Source organism: Engystomops pustulosus, chromosome 10 (genome assembly GCF_040894005.1).
Source record: "Engystomops pustulosus chromosome 10, aEngPut4.maternal, whole genome shotgun sequence".
NCBI lineage: Eukaryota > Metazoa > Chordata > Amphibia > Anura > Leptodactylidae > Engystomops > Engystomops pustulosus.
In genome coordinates this window covers 103,091,777-103,114,246 of record NC_092420.1, presented here as the reverse complement: position 1 = coordinate 103,114,246, position 22,470 = coordinate 103,091,777, and the positions used below count along the sequence as shown (strand labels likewise).

Sequence of the window (22,470 nt, the reverse complement as noted above, 5' to 3'; positions counted from 1 at the left end):
CACAGGTGCACTGCTCGTTACATCCCTGGTCATGTGATGTCACACAGGTGCACGGCTCGTTATATCCCTGGTCATGTGATGTCACACAGGTGCACAGCTCGTTATATCCCTGGTCATGTGATGGTGCACGGCTCGTTATATCCCTGGTCATGTAATGTCACACAGGTGCACGGCCCGTTATATCCCTGGTCATGTGATGTCACACAGGTGCACGGCTCGTTATATCCCTAGTCATGTGATGTCACACAGGTGCACGGCTCGTTATATCCCTGGTCATGTGATGTCACACAGGTGCACGGCTCGTTATATCCCTGGTCATGTGATGTCACACAGGTGCACTGCTCGTTACATCCCTGGTCATGTGATGTCACACAGGTGCACGGCTGGTTATATCCCTGGTCATGTGATGTCACACAGGTGTACGGCTCGTTATATCCCTGGTCATGTGATGTCACACAGGTGCACGGCTCGTTATATCCCTGGTCATGTGATGTCACACAGGTGCACGGCCCGTTATATCCTTGGTCATGTGATGTCACACAGGTGCACGGCTCGTTATATCCCTAGTCATGTGATGTCACACAGGTGCACGGCTCGTTATATCCCTGGTCATGTGATGTCACACAGGTGCACGGCTCGTTATATCCCTGGTCATGTGATGTCACACAGGTGCACTGCTCGTTACATCCCTGGTCATGTGATGTCACACAGGTGCACGGCTCAGTATATCCCTGGTCATGTGATGTCACACAGGTGCATGGCTCGTTATATCCCTGGTCATGTGATGTCACACAGGTGCACGGCTCGTTGTATCCCTAGACATGTGATGTCACACAGGCGCAGGGCTCGTTATATCCCTGGTCATGTGATGTCACACAGGTGTACGGCTCGTTATATCCCTGGTCATGTGATGTCACACAGGTGCACGGCTCGTTATATCCCTGGTCATGTGATGTCACACAGGTGCACGGCTCGGTATATCCCTGGTCAGGTGATGTCACACAGGTGCACGGCTCGTTATATCCCTGGTCAGGTGATGTCACACAGGTGCACGGCTCGTTATATCCCTGGTCAGGTGATGTCACACAGGTGCACGGCTGGTTATATCCCTGGTCATGTGATGTCACACAGGTGCACGGCTCATTATATCCCTGGTCATGTGATGTCACACAGGTGCACGGCTCGTTATATCCCTGGTCATGTGATGTCACACAGGTGCACGGCTCGTTATATCCCTGGTCATGTGATGTCACACAGGTGCACGGCTCGTTATATCCCTGGTCATGTGATGTCACACAGGTGCACGGCTCGTTATATCCCTGGTCATGTGATGTCACACAGGTGCACGGCTCGTTATATCCCTGGTCATGTGATGTCACACAGGTGCACGGCTCGTTATATCCCTGGTCATGCGATGTCACACAGGTGCACTGCTCGTTACATCCCTGGTCATGTGATGTCACACAGGTGCACGGCTCGTTATATCCCTGGTCATGTGATGTCACACAGGTGCACTGCTCGTTATATCCCTGGTCATGTGATGTCACACAGGTGCACGGCTCAGTATATCCCTGGTCATGGGATGTCACACAGGTGCACGGCTCGTTATATCCCTGGTCATGTGATGTCACACAGGTGCACGGCCCGTTATATCCCCGGTCATGTGATGTCACACAGGTGCACGGCTCGTTGTATCCCTAGACATGTGATGTCACACAGGCGCAGGGCTCGTTATATCCCTGGTCATGTGATGTCACACAGGTGTACGGCTCGTTATATCCCTGGTCATGTGATGTCACACAGGTGCACGGCTCGTTATATCCCTGGTCAGGTGATGTCACACAGGTGCACGGCTCGTTATATCCCTGGTCATGTGATGTCACACAGGTGCACGGCTCGTTATATCCCTGGTCATGTGATGTCACACAGGTGCACGGCTCGGTATATCCCTGGTCATGTGATGTCACACAGGTGCACGGCCCGTTATATCCCCGGTCATGTGATGTCACACAGGTGCACGGCTCGTTGTATCCCTAGACATGTGATGTCACACAGGCGCAGGGCTCGTTATATCCCTGGTCATGTGATGTCACACAGGTGTACGGCTCGTTATATCCCTGGTCATGTGATGTCACACAGGTGCACGGCTCGTTATATCCCTGGTCAGGTGATGTCACACAGGTGCACGGCTCGTTATATCCCTGGTCATGTGATGTCACATAGGTGCACGGCTCGTTATATCCCTGGTCATGTGATGTCACACAGGTGCACGGCTCGTTGTATATCCCTGGTCATGTGATGTCACACAGGTGCACGGCTCGTTATATCCCTGGTCATGTGATGTCACACAGGTGCACGGCTCGTTATATCCCTGGTCATGTGATGTCACACAGGTGCACGGCTCGTTATATCCCTGGACATGTGATGTCACACAGGTGCACGGCTCGTTATATCCCTGGTCATGTGATGTCACACAGGTGCACGGCTCGTTATATATCCCGGGTCATGTGATGTCACACAGGTGCACGGCTCGTTATATCCCTGGTCATGTGATGTCACACAGGTGCACGGCTCGTTATATATCCCGGGTCATGTGATGTCACACAGGTGCACGGCTCGTTATATACCCCGGGTCATGTGATGTCACACAGGTGCACGGCTCGTTATATACCTGGTCATGTGATGTCACACAGGTGCACGGCTCGTTATATATCCCGGGTCATGTGATGTCACACAGGTGCACGGCTCGTTATATACCTGGTCATGTGATGTCACACAGGTGCACGGCTCGTTATATCCCTGGTCATGTGATGTCACACAGGTGCACGGCTCGTTATATCCCTGGACATGTGATGTCACACAGGTGCACGGCTCGTTATATCCCTGGTCATGTGATGTCACACAGGTGCACGGCTTGTTGTATCCCTGGTCATGGGATGTCACACAGGTGCACGGCTCGTTATATATCCCGGGTCATGTGATGTCACACAGGTGCACGGCTCGTTATATCCCTGGTCATGTGATGTCACACAGGTGCACGGCTCGTTATATATCCCGGGTCATGTGATGTCACACAGGTGCACGGCTCGTTATATATCCCGGGTCATGTGATGTCACACAGGTGCACGGCTCGTTATATCCCTGGACATGTGATGTCACACAGGTGCACGGCTCGTTATATCCCTGGTCATGTGATGTCACACAGGTGCACGGCTCGTTATATATCCCGGGTCATGTGATGTCACACAGGTGCACGGCTCGTTATATCCCTGGTCATGTGATGTCACACAGGTGCACGGCTCGTTATATATCCCGGGTCATGTGATGTCACACAGGTGCACGGCTCGTTATATATCCCGGGTCATGTGATGTCACACAGGTGCACGGCTCGTTATATACCTGGTCATGTGATGTCACACAGGTGCACGGCTCGTTATATATCCCGGGTCATGTGATGTCACACAGGTGCACGGCTCGTTATATCCCTGGTCATGTGATGTCACACAGGTGCACGGCTCGTTATATCCCTGGTCATGTGATGTCACACAGGTGCACGGCTCGTTATATATCCCTGGTCATGTGATGTCACACAGGTGCACGGCTCGTTATATCCCTGGACATGTGATGTCACACAGGTGCACGGCTCGTTATATCCCTGGTCATGTGATGTCACACAGGTGCACGGCTTGTTGTATCCCTGGTCATGTGATGTCACACAGGTGCACGGCTCGTTATATCCCTGGTCATGTGATGTCACACAGGTGCACGGCTCGTTATATATCCCGGGTCATGTGATGTCACACAGGTGCACGGCTCGTTATATATCCCGGGTCATGTGATGTCACACAGGTGCACGGCTCGTTATATACCTGGTCATGTGATGTCACACAGGTGCACGGCTCGTTATATATCCCGGGTCATGTGATGTCACACAGGTGCACGGCTCGTTATATACCTGGTCATGTGATGTCACACAGGTGCACGGCTCGTTATATCCCTGGTCATGTGATGTCACACAGGTGCACGGCTCGTTATATATCCCTGGTCATGTGATGTCACACAGGTGCACGGCTCGTTATATCCCTGGACATGTGATGTCACACAGGTGCACGGCTCGTTATATCCCTGGTCATGTGATGTCACACAGGTGCACGGCTTGTTGTATTGTGGTGACCCGGGATTGTATTTGGGGTGCTGGGCCTTTAAGGTGTCACACGGTGGTAGTCTATATCCGAGGGAATATATGGGCCCCAATCCCAGGTGGCACTCACACTCCTTGTGTGTCCCGATTACCCGCCCCCACGTAGGTACCTGTAGCAATGAAGACTTCAGACGCCCAGTCTCGGGGGTAACCGTTGCTCTTTATTGGCAGGACACGAGAAATCCAGATCACAGTCGTTTTGGATGGTGTAGCTGATGGTAAGTGGTCTTCGGAAGCAGATGAGCGGAGTCTTTTCACAGAGGCTTGGACTAGCAATAACTATGCTTGCTTGAGCTGAGTAGAATACCTGCTCCCAATGACTTTACTTCCTATTAGACAGGGTACGTGCTTAAATACGAACAAACTTTGGCGCTGCTGGCGGGATGACCCTCAAACTTCCAAGACAGCTTGCTATGGGCTCTGTATATATATTATGTATTGTCCCACAGACTGTTAAAGAGGATGCACGTAGTAATCCCTGCTAACTTGGGTAACCGGGTGATGAACAGGCTTGCAAAGGATAGGGCCTATGGCTCTTTCTCCTCACAGACTTACTTGACCACACACTGAAGTGTGTCTGCACACACCGAAGTGTGTCTCCCTAAAACTACAGGGTTACAGACCCTCTATCCAGAGGGCTGCTCCTGGGACTCCTCCTTCCAGAGCAATCAAAGCCTTGACTGGCCCTGGAGGTCAGGTGATTCAGAAGATCCACTCCCACAGCTTGACCATGTGCAGATGATGTAATATTACAGTAATATTGCGTAATATAGAAGGGAGGGCACTAACATTAGTGTCAATGACAGATGCAATTAACAATTTTTACCACAAGATGGGCTAAGTGATATAATACAATTATACAAACCACATGGAAATCTAAAATGGAGAATGAACTACTCCCACACTAGGCTTGGGCCTATACCTTCACATGTGCTTACAGAAGATGCATGAAAGACTAGGTAAGGGAATACATATATGAGAAAACAGGGGTTTAAGCTATGCAGGTGACCAAACATATAGTGACAGACTGCCAGATGTATACTGGGCATGTCCAGGTCACTGCAAACACCCTCACTGAAAATAAGCCGTCCTCGGCGTCTATATGAGGAGGAAATGCACATGTTTAGGTGGGGTAGCACCTGAAATACAATGACAATGTAAAGTTAGAATGATCTGGAAAATATATCATAGAGCAATGCAATAACACATGAAAATAACAATGAAAATGCGCAAAACAATATGAACAGCAGATATAGTGCACTTTAGGTAGAGTCTCTTTTAGCAATTAGGCATTGTCCATGGGAAGGCTCTGGTAAAAGGCACTTTTGAGAACAGACACAGTCCTTAGTAGTCCATAGACTGTATTAATATGCAAGTTAACCAGAAACAATATGCATGGTAGTTAACCAGGTACTCGAGGCTTAAACCGTTGCAAACTAGCTAACTATCTAGTTAAATAAACAGTAATATATGTATACAAGCAAAACATTATATATACAGGTCAAGGATATAGTTCTTTATTCTCTGTAACGGACAGGAGGAGTTCCTTTAGTACTTCGCTCTGAACGCCTCAGCACTTGACTTTCCTCAGAATCTGGAGTTTGGTGATGAGGTAGTTCTTCTGATGCTGGTACAGGAACAGGAGAAGCAATTGAAGCAGGAACTTGAACTGGAACTTGTACAGGAGCTTGAAAAGGAACTGGTACCCACTGATAACAGCCTGGAATTATGAATGGAGAGTTATTGATTGATTCTTCCACAGTGGGCTGTCTTGGTGGTGTCTCAGTTACAGGAGTTGGTGTGTAGACCGGCATGACTGGTTGTGGAGGAGAAGACATAACCATAAGGTCTTCTTTAGTGCAGAGTTTCATGCGATTCCTGTGAACTGTTTGAGGAGCCATTCCCGGCTTCTTGACCTCGTAGACATCTGAATCAGGGTATGGGATACTTGTGACAGTGTAGGGTTCTTGTTCCCAGAGTGAGTCAAGTTTGTCTGAGCGATGGTACTTTCGTAACCATACTTTATCTCCCACTTGTAGTGGTGTGGCATGGGCTCTTAGGTTATAACACTCTTCTTGCCTACGATGAGCTTCATTCATCCTGTGATCAACTATTTCTTTTGCTTCATGGATGCGACGTTGATGTTCAGAGACCCAGTTGGTCCTAGGTAAGGGATTAATCACATCAGGTACTTGAATTCCTAAAGCTCGATCCTTAGGGAGTTGACCTTGGCGACCAAACATAAGGTAATATGGCGAGTAGCCTGTTGAACAATGAATGGTGTTATTGTAAATCTCCACTAGTTCATCTAGGAGTTGTGGCCATTCTGCTTGTTTGGTTACTGATGCAGTTCTCAGCATGTTGATGAACACTTGGTTTATTTTTTCACAAAGTCCATTCCCTTGTGGATGATAAGCTGTTGTACGTAGCTTCTTACACTCATGGAATTGGCAAAGCTCTTGGAAGAGTTGTGATTCGAAGGCAGGTCCACGATCTGTTAGGACTGCTTCAGGGCAACCATAATGTCTCACGTACTCACGATAAAAGACGGCAGCTGTAGTGCGAGCGGTAATATCTTTCACTGGAACAACTGCGACCCACTTAGAGTAGTGGTCCACCATAGTGAGAGCATAAGTATATCCTGAACGTGTAGGTGCCAGTTTCACATGATCCAGAGCAACTAGCTCATTTGGTCGGTGAGAATTGATTGGATGCAATGGCGCTCTAGCCTCCTTCTTTGCGGCTTTAGTCAGGTTGCAAGCTGGGCATTCGCTGCACCAGTTTTCAATATCTGCTCGCATTCCAATCCAGTAGAAGCGCTGGCGTATGGTAGCTTCCGTTTTGTGTACGCCAAAATGTCCTGATTGGTCATGATAAGCGTCAAGCACAATTTTTGCATCTCTTCTGGGAATGAGAATTTGGTGTATTCTCTCTCCTGAGACAGGATCCAAGGTATTACGTATGATGAGGCCCTTTTGAATGAAGAGCCTTTTTCGCTGTCTCCATAGACGCTTGAGTTCAGTATCTGGATACTGTCTTCTGAGTCTGACAGGTGTTCTTCCGGTAGTTAAGAAATCATAGATCTCACCTAAAACTCGAGATTCATTCTGGAGAGTTTGCCATCTAGATGGATCTTGAAGTGAATCATGTTTCTGTTGAGGACCTTTATCAGTCTGGGTAGCAGCAATAACATTCTGCATAGCAAACCTTTGATAGAAGGGAGGCATCTCAACGTCTTCCCACATGTCTTCTTCATCAGGAGGTCCTTCTCCTATGGGCAAACGGGATAATACATCTGCATTGATGTTGGTTTTACCACTGCGGTATTTGATATCAAAGCAATAATTTGCTAATCTGGAAGCCCATCTTTGTTCAAGTGCACCTAGCCGTGCAGTATTAAGGTGAGCGAGAGGGTTGTTGTCCGTGTAAACGGTGAATGGTGTGGCTGCGAGGTAATCTTTGAACTTCTCGGTAACGGCCCACACAAGAGCTAGTAGCTCTAACTTGAACGAACTGTAATTGTTATCGTTCTTCTCGGCACCTCTCAAGCTTCGGCTGGCATAAGCGATGACTCTCTCTTTGTCGTCTTGGACTTGTGACAATACAGCTCCTAAGCCTTGATAGCTGGCATCCGTGTAGAGACGGAAAGGATGGCTGTAGTCAGGGTACGCTAGAATTGGAGGAGAGGTCAGCAGGGCTTTCAAAGTCTGGAATGCAGCTTCTTGTCTCTCAGACCAATCAATAGGAAATTTTCGGTTATAATTTTCTCTAGGACAACCACGTAGAAGTTCGGTGAGTGGTTCTGCTACTTGGGCAAAGTTAGGTATAAAGCGGCGGTAGTAGCCCGCAAATCCTAGGAAACTTCTGACTTCCTTCACAGTTCTTGGGGTGTCCCAATTTTTCACAGCAGAAATCTTTTCTGGATCAGGCTGTATTCCTTCAGCACTGACGACATGACCCAAGTAACTGACCTTTGGTTTTAGAAGGTGACATTTAGACGGCTTGATCTTCAGACCATGTTCAATGAGCACTTGGAACACTTCGGTTAGATGATTTAAGTGATCTTCATATGTGCGAGAATAAACAATGACATCGTCAAGATACAGCAGGACGCTCTGGAAATTAATGTGGCCTAGACATCTTTCCATAAGTCTCTGGAATGTTGCTGGGGCGTTGCACAATCCGAATGGCATGCCATTGAACTCATAGAGTCCCATTGGAGTAGTGAAAGCTGTCTTCTCCCTATCCTCAGGAGCCATGGGTACTTGCCAGTAACCGCTGGTTAGGTCCAGAGTGGAGAAGTATGCAGCTGAGCCAAGAGCAGTGATGGATTCTTCAATCCTGGGAAGAGGATAGGCATCTTTGTGGGTGACATTATTCAGTTTTCTGTAGTCAACGCAGAATCTGATGTTGCCATCCTTCTTCTTCACTAAGACGATGGGTGCAGCCCAAGGACTTTGACTTTCTTGAATGACTTTGGTGTTTTTCATCTCCTTAATCAGTTTCTTTACTTGCTGGTAGTTGGCAGGAGGTATGGGACGGTGCCTTTCCTTGATAGGAGGATGATCACCTGTATTGATCTTGTGTTGAATCAAATTAGTCTTCCCAAAGTCCAGTGGATGCTTGCTGAAGGCTTCACTATGTCGCTTAGCGACTTTGATGACACCATTAATATCTTCAATAGGAGTGTTCGCATCTCCAACATTGAGTTCGTTCCACCAAAAGGTAGTTGGTTTGTGGTTACCTTTGGGGGTGGTTTTAATTGACTTTTGGTGCGCAAGATTTTCTTCATCCAGGATGTCTTCTGGATCCAGGTGATATAGTTGAGCAACTGAATTGAATTTGTACAAGTCTACAGGTGCATCGCTGAGGTTCACTAGCCGTACCGGTACTCTACCGTTTGAGACCGTGACGATACTTCTGGCAGCTTTTACCAGTGGCTGTCCTTCAATTTGGATGGGATCAAGAAGAGCTTCATAATCTGCATTATCTATCCCTGGACGAGCTCGACACCAGACTAGTGTTTCGCTGTTTGGAGTTAGGGTTACTGGTCTCACATCCTGGATACGGACACGGCAAATTTCACCTTTGCGATTGGCGAACTTCTGCTGGGCACAGAGCACTTTAATGGTCCGCTGAACTGCTTGTCTGTAATGGGAAGATGCAGAAGGGAGGGAAGCGTGCAAAGCAGCTAGTAATTCAGTAAAAACATGGCGCATCACATTCATGCCTAACACTACTGCTGTTGTATCTCCCTGAGCCTCAGTAACAATTACACCTTGACCTGGTAACTGACGATCACCAATACGAATGGTGGGTTCCCAGTAGCCTAGCTGGGAAATAGGTTGACCATTACTTGCTATTAAACGTAACTTGGCTTTACCCACAGGATTTAGAATGTCAGAGTCCCAATACTTTTCAAATGTCTGTCGCTCAATGGTAGTGACTTGTGAACCAGTGTCCACTAAGGCTTCTAAGGGTACACCATCTATACAAATAGTTATGTACGGGCATTTCGAGATGAACTTTGAAATCCATTGCGATTGTCCCTCTGGGCCCTTGGATTCACTACCCGAGGGGCGGCCCTTGGCCTCGGGAGTGGCCCGTTTAACTGGTAACATTGGTATTTGTAATGCCCAGGACGTTCACAGTAAGTACAATAAGGAGGTTCATGTCGTGGAGACCTTTCAGGAGGGAGCCTATCAGGTCTCGGGTGATTAGGACGTGGTTCTGGAGACAATGTCCTGGCTAAAGATGACTCACGGGATGAGGGCTGAACCTTTATCTCCTTTAAGGCTTGACACAGAGAGTCAACAACTTGGGCAAGTACATCAGTGGTATTAGGTGTAGTAACAGGGGTTGACTGGACAGTCTGAGTGGCCTGCATAGGTAAAACAGGAGGTAGTAGGGATGCAGTAGAAATTCCACCAGCCAGGTCTGGAGAATTAGTGGCAGAAGTATAACTAGCACAGGGTGAGTCAGTTCCTACTACTCGTAAGGCTAAAGTCTTAAAGTCTAGAAAGGACATGGTTGGGTTCTGGGCTGCCAGCATGCGGAGTTGGCTCTGTATTAGCCTGGAATCAACGCCTTCTATAAATCTATCAGTGATCATGCTTTGAGCAGCAACAGGATCAATGGTATCTACTTGGCACAAAGATCTGTATGCAGCCTGGAGGGCGAGGGCATATTCTCTGAGCGTTTCTCCAGGTTTCTGACGTCGGTCATAAAATTTAAGACGAACCTCAGTTGGTGATTGGACCTCAAATTCCTTCTTGAGAAGATTGAGAATCTGGTCAACACTGGTCTTTTCTGCAGATGGCCAGGAACGGACTTCCTCTGCAGCAGGACCATCAAGTTGTCCTATTAGAAGCTGTACCTGCTGTTTGGGAGAAAGTGACACAAGTTCAATGGTACGCAATATCTTTTCTTTAAATGCATCAATGGTATGAGGATCCCCTCTGTAACTTGGGAGATTAGAGGTTCCTATGAAGAAAGGCATTCCTGTTGCTATAACAGGGGCTGGAACAGGTGCAGCAGCTGTAACCTGTGGTGTAGGAGCAGTAGCAGATGAAGATGCAGGGCTGCTAGGGCAAGCCTGATCCTTTTGAGAAGATGTAGACATTTTTGCAAAAATTAATGTACTGTCTCTTTAAGGAAAATATGGCTGCTGTCGCTTTAAGAAAAATTATCTTATGCAAAACACAGTCTCTAAATATATAACTTCCTTTCCTTTATATAACACTGCTGAAAAACGAAGAGTTGCACTTATCTGTATAGCTGTAATGACAGGTGCTGCGCTCACAGCAGCAATCACTAGAAAATGCAGGCACAAACAGGCTGAAGAAAACAACTGGAGCTGCAGACTGAATGATAGGAGAACAGTAGAATGGAGCAATGCAGCAGTGGTGACAGAGCTGAGGGTCTGGTACTCTGTGCAAGATGGCAGTGCCTAGCAACTGTATGTGGTGCAGCTAAGAAATCCTTCCCCTTTAGTACAGGAACAACACAGAATAGTTCCACTTTGCAGGAATGAAGAGAGGAGGACCTGAACACGATGCAGGTGGGCGGAGCTACAGTGCAGAGCTGCTGGGGGAGACAATTAACCTCTTGTATGCTCTTCTGGCAGCAGCACAATGAACAATGGCAGTAGATAGTCACACAGTAACACAGCAGCACAATCCTTTGCTTCACACAATTATAGGTACTTTTGCAGTCCACAATAGAAGATGCACAGCGGCAGCAACAACTGTAATCCACAACAATGGCAACTGGAATCCACAATAGGGGATGCTTGCAGTTCAGAAGATAAGCAATTGTATTCCACAATAGGCAATTGTAATCCACAGTGAGCAATTGTAATCCGCAATAGGAGATGCTTGCAATTCACACCACACAGATTTAAAGTGATGCAGTCTCAATCTCAAAGGGACGGCACCCTCACTTTTTCACAAGCACAGTAATGATTTTAGATGACTTGTAATGTCTCTTTAACAATTTTTCGTGACGCCACCGATTAATCGGAAGTCTTTATTGTGGCTCTTAGGCGCACTGGGCTGATCCTGTTCGGGGACGCCAAAAAGAACATGTGGTGACCCGGGATTGTATTTGGGGTGCTGGGCCTTTAAGGTGTCACACGGTGGTAGTCTATATCCGAGGGAATATATGGGCCCCAATCCCAGGTGGCACTCACACTCCTTGTGTGTCCCGATTACCCGCCCCCACGTAGGTACCTGTAGCAATGAAGACTTCAGACGCCCAGTCTCGGGGGTAACCGTTGCTCTTTATTGGCAGGACACGAGAAATCCAGATCACAGTCGTTTTGGATGGTGTAGCTGATGGTAAGTGGTCTTCGGAAGCAGATGAGCGGAGTCTTTTCACAGAGGCTTGGACTAGCAATAACTATGCTTGCTTGAGCTGAGTAGAATACCTGCTCCCAATGACTTTACTTCCTATTAGACAGGGTACGTGCTTAAATACGAACAAACTTTGGCGCTGCTGGCGGGATGACCCTCAAACTTCCAAGACAGCTTGCTATGGGCTCTGTATATATATTATGTATTGTCCCACAGACTGTTAAAGAGGATGCACGTAGTAATCCCTGCTAACTTGGGTAACCGGGTGATGAACAGGCTTGCAAAGGATAGGGCCTATGGCTCTTTCTCCTCACAGACTTACTTGACCACACACTGAAGTGTGTCTGCACACACCGAAGTGTGTCTCCCTAAAACTACAGGGTTACAGACCCTCTATCCAGAGGGCTGCTCCTGGGACTCCTCCTTCCAGAGCAATCAAAGCCTTGACTGGCCCTGGAGGTCAGGTGATTCAGAAGATCCACTCCCACAGCTTGACCATGTGCAGATGATGTAATATTACAGTAATATTGCGTAATATAGAAGGGAGGGCACTAACATTAGTGTCAATGACAGATGCAATTAACAATTTTTACCACAAGATGGGCTAAGTGATATAATACAATTATACAAACCACATGGAAATCTAAAATGGAGAATGAACTACTCCCACACTAGGCTTGGGCCTATACCTTCACATGTGCTTACAGAAGATGCATGAAAGACTAGGTAAGGGAATACATATATGAGAAAACAGGGGTTTAAGCTATGCAGGTGACCAAACATATAGTGACAGACTGCCAGATGTATACTGGGCATGTCCAGGTCACTGCAGTATCCCTGGTCATGGGATGTCACACAGGTGCACGGCTCGTTATATATCCCGGGTCATGTGATGTCACACAGGTGCACGGCTCGTTATATCCCTGGTCATGTGATGTCACACAGGTGCACGGCTCGTTATATATCCCTGGTCATGTGATGTCACACAGGTGCACGGCTCGTTATATCCCTGGACATGTGATGTCACACAGGTGCACGGCTCGTTATATCCCTGGTCATGTGATGTCACACAGGTGCACGGCTTGTTGTATCCCTGGTCATGGGATGTCACACAGGTGCACGGCTCGTTATATATCCCGGGTCATGTGATGTCACACAGGTGCACGGCTCGTTATATCCCTGGTCATGTGATGTCACACAGGTGCACGGCTCGTTATATATCCCGGGTCATGTGATGTCACACAGGTGCACGGCTCGTTATATATCCCGGGTCATGTGATGTCACACAGGTGCACGGCTCGTTATATCCCTGGTGATCTCTGAATAATCTTCAGGTGCAGATATTACAATGTGATGTTTATAGGATTATAATCTAAGTCTCCGGTAGTTTCCATTGATGTGTATTATAATATGTGTATAATACTTCGGCCCCCGGACCACCAGGGATGTTGCAGCCGGTGATTGAATGCAGGGAGTGAGGATGAGGATGAGTCCCGGGACACTCGATCCGTCAGATCATGGAGGGTGGAGAGAAAAGTGAGATCAGGTTCCTATTCAGACACGGGATGAATTATTAATCTGCAGCCGCGGCGTCTCGGAGCCTCGTATCAGCGCCGCAGTCAGAGAGCGCAGGATCCGAGAGCGTCCTGCAATATGCACAATATTCCCTTTCTCCTGGTGATCAGCGCGCTATGGGGAGCTCCGGGGATCCTCGCGCGCAGGGGTAAGGAGAGGGGGCGCGGCTTGTGGGGTGACCCCTTCCCTGTGACCTGTAAGACGCCCCGTGGGGTGACCCCTTCCCTGTGACCTGTAAGACGCCCCGTGGGGTGACCCCTTCCCTGTGACCTGTAAGACGCCCCGTGGGGTGACCCCTTCCCTGTGACCTGTAAGACGCCCCCCCGTGGGGTGACCCCTTCCCTGTGACCTGTAAGACGCCCCGTGGGGTGACCCCTTCCCTGTGACCTGTAAGACGCCCCGTGGGGTGACCCCTTCCCTGTGACCTGTAAGACGCCCCGTGGGGTGACCCCTTCCCTGTGACCTGTAAGACGCCCCCCCGTGGGGTGACCCCTTCCCTGTGACCTGTAAGACGCCCCGTGGGGTGACCCCTTCCCTGTGACCTGTAAGACGCCCCGTGGGGTGACCCCTTCCCTGTGACCTGTAAGACGCCCCGTGGGGTGACCCCTTCCCTGTGACCTGTAAGACGCCCCGTGGGGTGACCCCTTCCCTGTGACCTGTAAGACGCCCCGTGGGGTCACCCCTTCCCTGTGACCTGTAAGACGCCCCCTTGTATAGGGTCACCCCGCACCCCGATGGAGAGACGCGATTCCTAGAAGTTACTTTGTATCAATAAGACGTCAGAAGTTTTGGAACTTTTTGTAAAGTTTTATAACTTTTCCTCCTGCAGGTGTGAAGTGCGGGGGGGTGCTCTCCGCTCCGGTGGGGCACCTCTCCAGCCCCAACTTCCCCAGGGTCTACCCCCCGTACAGCGAGTGCAGCTGGATGATAGTGGTGTCAGAGGGATCCACCATCCAACTCACCTTCCAGGAATTCAAGCTGGAATACCACGACGCGTGCGACTACGACTACGTCCGGATCTACAATGGGGCGTCCAGGGATGAGGGGAATCTCATCGGAACGTTTTGTGGGTCCCAGACGCCTCCGAATCTCACATCCTCCTGGCACGTCCTCTCCGTCATCTTTCATTCAGACAAACACGTGGGCAGCAGTGGATTTTCTGCCACTTATAGGAAAGGTATGTGTGTGATATGGGAGGTCCCCCCCCCCCCTCCAAATATCGGAAAGATCAGTCAGATGTTTATATCTATAGGGTTTTCCTTTCTTTTGCTTGTTGATATTTCATGTTACTACAAACTACTGCTGGACGCCACACGTGTACATCCCCCTATACATATATATACATCCCCCTATACATATATATACATCCCCCTATACATATATATACATCCCCCTATACATATATACACATCTCCCTATACATATATATACATCTCCCTATACATATATATACATCCCCCTATACCTATATATATACATCCCCCTATACATATATATACATCTCCCTATACATATATATACATCTCCCTATACACATCTCCCTATACCTATATATATATACATCTCCCTATACCTATATATATACACATCTCCCTATACACATATATACACCTCCCCCTATACATATATATATACATCTCCCTATACCTATATATATATACATCTCCCTATACCTATATATATACACATCTCCCTATACACATATATACACCTCCCCCTATACATATATATATACATCTCCCTATACACATATATACACCTCCCCCTATACATATATATATATACATCTCCCTATACATATATACACATCTCCCTATACATATATACACATCTCCCTATACATATATACACATCTCCCTATACCTATATATATACATCTCCCTATACCTATATATATACATCTCCCTATACCTATATATATACATCTCCCTATACCTATATATATACATCTCCCTATACATATATACACATCTCCCTATACCTATATATATACATCTCCCTATACCTATACATATATATACATCTCCCTATACACATATATACACCTCCCCCTATACATATATATATACATCTCCCTATACATATATACACATCTCCCTATACACATATATACACCTCCCCCTATACATATATATATATACATCTCCCTATACATATATACACATCTCCCTATACACATATATACACCTCCCCCTATACATATATATATACATCTCCCTATACATATATACACATCTCCCTATACCTATACATATATATATACATCTCCCTATACATATATACACATCTCCCTATACCTATACATATATATACATCTCCCTATACATATATACACATCTCCCTATACACATATATACACCTCCCCCTATACATATATATATACATCTCCCTATACATATATACACATCTCCCTATACATATATACATATCTCCCTATACATATATATACATCTCCCTATACATATATACACATCTCCCTATACACATATATACACCTCCCCCTATACATATATATATACATCTCCCTATACATATATACACATCTCCCTATACACATATATACACCTCCCCCTATACATATATATATATACATCTCCCTATACATATATACACATCTCCCTATACATATATATACATCTCCCTATACATATATACACATCTCCCTATACATATATATACATCTCCCTATACATATATATACATCTCCCTATACCTATACATATATACACATCTCCCTATACACATATATACACCTCCCCCTATACATATACATATATACACATCTCCCTATACATATACATATTTATATACTCATCTCCCTATATACATGTCACTATACATATATACACATCCCCCTATACATATACACTTCTCCTTATACATATATATATATATACACTCATCTCCCTATATACATGTCACTATACATATATATACACATCTCCCTATATATATATACACCTCTCCCTGTGTCCCTCCATGTGTATTGTATGAGCAGCTTCCGCTCTCCGGATACAGTAACACCAGGACTATATAGAAGAGAATTGGATACATAATAATAGGAGTCTCCTGGTGTCTTACAGACATCTGCGGTGGGGTCCTCACCAGCCTCTCGGGGGTCATCACCAGCCCAGATTACCCCGATAACTACCCCAACAATGCAGAGTGCCACTGGCTGATCCGCGCTGCCCCGCACTCCACCATCCGCCTGCTGTTCACCGACTTCCAGCTGGAGAGTCAGGAGTGTAACTTCGATTATGTGGCCGTCTCTGATGGCTCCGGTCAGGAGGAAGAACAGGTCCGACATTACTGCGGGACCACCAAGCCCCCGGACACCACCTCCTCCTCCAATCAGCTGCTGGTGGTCTTCAAATCCGACTTCAACATTGGAGGAAGAGGCTTCAAGGCGTATTTCTCATCAGGTAGGTGACAGGGCACCCGGGGATGATGGGGCACCCGGTGATGATAGGGCACCCGGGGATGATAGGCACCCGGTGATGATGGGGCACCCGGGGATGATGGGGCACCTGATGATAGGGCACCCGGGGATGATAGGGCACCTGATGATGATAGGGCACCTGATAATGATAGGGCACCCGGGGATGATGGGGCACCTGATGATGATAGGGTACTCGTGATGATGGGGCACCCGGGGATGATAGTGCACCTGGTGATGATGGGGCACCCGGGGATGATAGGGCACCTGATGATGATAGTGCACCTGGTGATGATGGGGCACCCGGGGATGATAGGGCACCCGGGGATGATAGGGCACCTGGTGATGATAGGGCACCTGATGATGATAGGGCACCCGGGGATGATAGGGCACCTGGTGATGATAGGGCACCTGATGATGATAGGGTACCTGATGATGATAGTGCACCTGGTGATGATGGGGCACCCGGGGATGATAGGGCACCTGATGATGATAGGGCACCCGGGGATGATAGGGCACCTGGTGATGATGGGGCACCCGGGGATGATAGGGCACCTGATGATGATAGGGCACCCGGGGATGATAGGGCACCTGGTGATGATAGGGCACCTGATGATGATAGGGCACCCGGTGATGATAGGGCACCTGATGATGATAGGGTACTCGTGAAGATGGGGCACCCGGTGATTCATTCCATATAATTGGATTCCAAGGGAACGTCCTCCGGATTATGACGATTGCTGCTCGTCATGTGATGGGATTTTGTCTCATTGTTGGGCAGAGACTTCTCTTCTGTGACTGTTCCCTTCCCCATAGACTTCTGTGTTTCTGTCCGTCTTATAGAAAGATGGAATTCAGCCGCAATCTCAGAGATAAGGCGACATTTTCCGGAAAGGATCAGATAAAAGCCGCCGTCGGAGGAGGAGGAAGGACTTTGCTCTCATCCAGTTTTCCAGCATTAATGATGTTTCCACGTTTGTGACTGTGTAAAGGTTTTTCTGGTGACTTTTCCTCGTGTTTTTCAGGCGAGTGCCAGGATGTGCTGATAGCGGTGACGGGTAATCTCACCAGCCCCCGATACCCGGACATGTACCCCAATAACATCATTTGCCAGTGGAACATCCAGTTGCCCCCCGGATTTCGCATTAAGCTTTTCTTCCGGGACCTGGAGCTGGAGGAGATGAACTCCCTGACGGACGAGTGCGACTACGACTACCTGGCTGCGTACGACGGGGCGAGCACCAGCGCCAAACTCCTGGGGAGGTGGTGCGGGAGCGATATTCCGGGACCCCTCATATCCAGCGGGAATAACCTCCTGCTGGTCCTCGTCACCGACCGGGACACCGCCCGCAGGGGCTTCTCCGTGTCCTATATCGCACGTGAGTCACATGATCGTATAGAGAATATGATGGTCCAGGGGGCAGATACCGTCAGGAGGCGTCTATACCCCCCAGCCATAGGTGACATCCTGACAGTGATGTCACAGTACAGAGATAATACACACAGCGATGTCACAGTACAGAGATAATACACACAGCGATGTCACAGTACAGGGATAATACACACAGTGATGTCACAGGACAGGGATAATACACACAGTGATGTCACAGTACAGGGATAATACACACAGTGATGTCACAGTACAGGAATAATACACACAGTGATGTCACAGTACAGGAATAATACACACAGTGATGTCACAGTACAGGGATAATACACACAGTGATGTCACAGTACAGGATAATACACACAGGGATGTCACAGTACAGGGGATAATACACACAGCGATGTCACAGTACAGGGATAATACACACAGTGATGTCACAGTACAGAGATAATACACACAGCGATGTCACAGTACAGAGATAATACACACAGCGATGTCACAGTACAGGGATAATACACACAGTGATGTCACAGTACAGGGATAATACACACAGTGATGTCACAGTACAGAGATAATACACACAGTGATGTCACAGGACAGAGATAATACACACAGCGATGTCACAGTACAGGGATAATACACACAGCGATGTCACAGTACAGGAATAATACACACAGTGATGTCACAGTACAGGGATAATACACACAGTGATGTCACAGTACAGGGATAATACACACAGTGATGTCACAGTACAGGAATAATACACACAGTGATGTCACAGTACAGGGATAATACACACAGTGATGTCACAGTACAGGATAATACACACAGGGATGTCACAGTACAGGGGATAATACACACAGCGATGTCACAGTACAGGGATAATACACACAGTGATGTCACAGTACAGGGATAATACAGACAGCGATGTCACAGTACAGGGATAATACAGACAGCGATGTCACAGTACAGGGATAATACACACAGTGATGTCACAGTACAGGGATAATACACACAGTGATGTCACAGTACAGGGATAATACACACAGCGATGTCACAGTACAGGGGATAATACACACAGTGATGTCACAGTACAGGGATAATACACACAGTGATGTCACAGTACAGGGGATAATACACACAGTGATGTCACAGTACAGAGATAATACACACAGTGATGTCACAGTACAGGGGATAATACACACAGCGATGTCACAGTACAGGGATAATACACACAGTGATGTCACAGTACAGGGATAATACACACAGTGATGTCACAGTACAGGGATAATACACACAGCGATGTCCCAGTACAGAGATAATACACACAGCGATGTCACAGTACAGGGATAATACACACAGTGATGTCACAGTACAGGGATAGTACACACAGTGATGTCACAGTACAGGGATAATACACACAGTGATGTCACAGTACAGGGGATAATACACACAGCGATGTCACAGTACAGGGATAATACACACAGCGATGTCCCAGTACAGAGATAATACACACAGCGATGTCACAGTACAGGGATAATACACACAGTGATGTCACAGTACAGGGATAATACACACAGCGATGTCACAGTACAGGGATAATACACACAGTGATGTCACAGTACAGGGATAGTACACACAGTGATGTCACAGTACAGGGATAATACACACAGTGATGTCACAGTACAGGGATAATACACACAGTGATGTCACAGTACAGGGATAATACACACAGCGATGTCACAGTACAGAGATAATACACACAGTGATGTCACAGTACAGGGATAATACACACAGTGATGTCACAGTACAGGGATAATACACACAGTGATGTCACAGTACAGAGATAATACACACAGTGATGTCACAGTACAGAGATAATACACACAGTGATGTCACAGTACAGGGATAATACACACAGTGATGTCACAGTACAGGGGATAATACACACAGTGATGTCACAGTACAGGGGTTATATACACAGATATATATGTGACCATCGCTGTTACTATAGTTTTTTATTAATGCCATTTTTGTATTTCGGTAGAGGTTCCTATTAATGTGAGCTGCACCCGCACAGACTTCCAAATTCAGATCCCGATGCAGTCGGTTCCTCAGTTGGAGAGGAGTCGCATCTACCTGGGGTCACCCTCCTGCGCCGCACAGTTATCCGGCAGCAACTACAAGATTTACGCCCGATTTGATACGTGTGGGATCGGACCTCAGGTAAGTGTGCACCAAAAATGTGCAATCTATTCGGGGTCTATGGTGTGAGTAGCAGCAGGACTGTGAAGATTAACTTTATATTCCATGATTATATCTGGAGGCGAGTCCTCACACTGCTGTGCTCTGTGTTATGTATTGTCCCTGGAGAGATGTGTAAGCTGACGTTTATTTAAATTGTTAGTAACAGCAGGACTGTGAAATATGGATTCATCTCCCAGGATAGACGCTTCTCCTAGTGCACTGGTGGTGTGAACTCACACTGCTGTGCTCTGTATTCTCTGCAGATAGTTTTGTGTATTTTCCCTGGAATGATGTGTAATCAGACCTTCATATATATTGGTAGTAGCTGCCGGATTATAAAATTTGGATTTATATTCCATAATTGTCGCTTCTCTAATTGCAGGGGAAGCATTTCCTCACACTGCTGTGCTCTCTGCAGCCAGTATCAGGTATTGTCCCTGGAGAGTTGTGTAATTTTACCTTTTTCTGAGTTGTTAGTAGCAGCAGGACTATAAAAAATGGATTTATATTCCAGGATTGTAGCTTAAGCGTAAGTGTCCTCACACTGCTGTGCTCTGTGCTGTTTTCTGTATTGATTCTACTGTTCCTCCCCTTTGTTTTGGGTAAAAACTGTAGCAAAGTGCAGGATAGACAGAGAAAGGGGCAGCAGAGCAATTCAATGCAGAGAGCTCAGAGCACAGCTGTGAGAGCAGAAGAGACAGTTTTGGAATATAAATCCATGGAATAGTCCTGCTGCTACTAACAACATACAGAGAGGTCAGGGACATTACCTAACTGCTTGCAGAGAGCTCAGAGCACAGCAGTGTGAGCAGAAACACTCATTTTAGAATATAAATCCATTTTTCACAGTCCTGCAGCTACTAACACTCTGGAGGAGGGGACGGCATCAATAAAGTTTGAAATAATCTCACAGAATCTATTTCCTTGCAGAAGAGGAACCAGACGTCGGTGATAGTCAGCACCCTGTACGTGGACTTCTCCGTGGGGGGGCAGGAGGACATCCACGAGTACGAGGTGCAGTGTGAACCCAAGAGGAAGGAGGCCGCGGTGCACCTGGTGTCCGACTCAGACCCGGCGCAGCTCCAAGGGAGAGCCGAGAACATGGGACAGTCCCAGGTCCCCGAGGCCGAGGCTGCAGAGAGCAGCGAGCGTGGGCAGGACAGCAGCGACGTGGTCTTCATCAGCATCTGCATCCTGGCCGGGGTCCTCATGCTCATCGCTGTGGTGGGACTGGTCCTACTGTGACCCCCAGACCCCACGTGACTATCTGGGTATATGAGCCACATGACTATCCGTGTACATGCGCCACATGACTATCCGTGTACATGCGCCACATGACTATCCGTGTACATGCGCCACATGACTATCCGTGTACATGCGCCACATGACTATCCGTATACATGCGCCACGTGACTATCCGTGTCCGGACCACGCTACAATCGGTTCCTGCGCCACGTGACAAACGGTATCCACGTGTGTTATATCCATTATCTGATGTAATCACTGTAAATAAAAGGCGCACACAAGGATTCGTGGCCGCACCGCGCTGTTACCTGCATCCACCAATCAAAGGGCGGAGTTTCACTTCAGATACTCCTCTCCTCTGCAATATGCTTTGGGTGCCATATTGAAGATGTGAAACATGAAATTGTTATCGTTACCATGACACCAGCAGCGGGTTACCAGGTGCTATAGAACTAAAGATAAAGGCCTCTGATAATACCCTCCCCCTGCAGCCTCGAAAGGTGACCCGTCTCAGACAAATATGACT

General features: G+C 47.4%; 1 protein-coding gene across 2 annotated transcripts; it reads left to right on the top strand.

Moving 5' to 3' along the window:
* Positions 1 to 11,726: 11,726 nt before the first annotated feature.
* On the top strand, positions 11,727 to 22,228 carry CDCP2 (CUB domain containing protein 2). Of its 2 annotated transcripts, none has more exons than XM_072129155.1 (6): positions 11,727 to 12,039; positions 14,459 to 14,806; positions 16,713 to 17,051; positions 18,091 to 18,444; positions 20,500 to 20,678; positions 21,630 to 22,228. In XM_072129155.1, the coding sequence occupies exons 2-6, from the start codon at positions 14,554 to 14,556 to the stop codon at positions 21,942 to 21,944; spliced, it is 1,440 nt and encodes a 479-aa protein (XP_071985256.1). In that variant the 5' UTR covers positions 11,727 to 12,039; positions 14,459 to 14,553; the 3' UTR covers positions 21,945 to 22,228. The 2 variants fall into 2 exon arrangements, with proteins under 2 accessions (XP_071985256.1, XP_071985255.1); XM_072129154.1 differs by lacking the exon at positions 11,727 to 12,039 and adding an exon at positions 13,669 to 13,777.
* Positions 22,229 to 22,470: the final 242 nt, after the last annotated feature.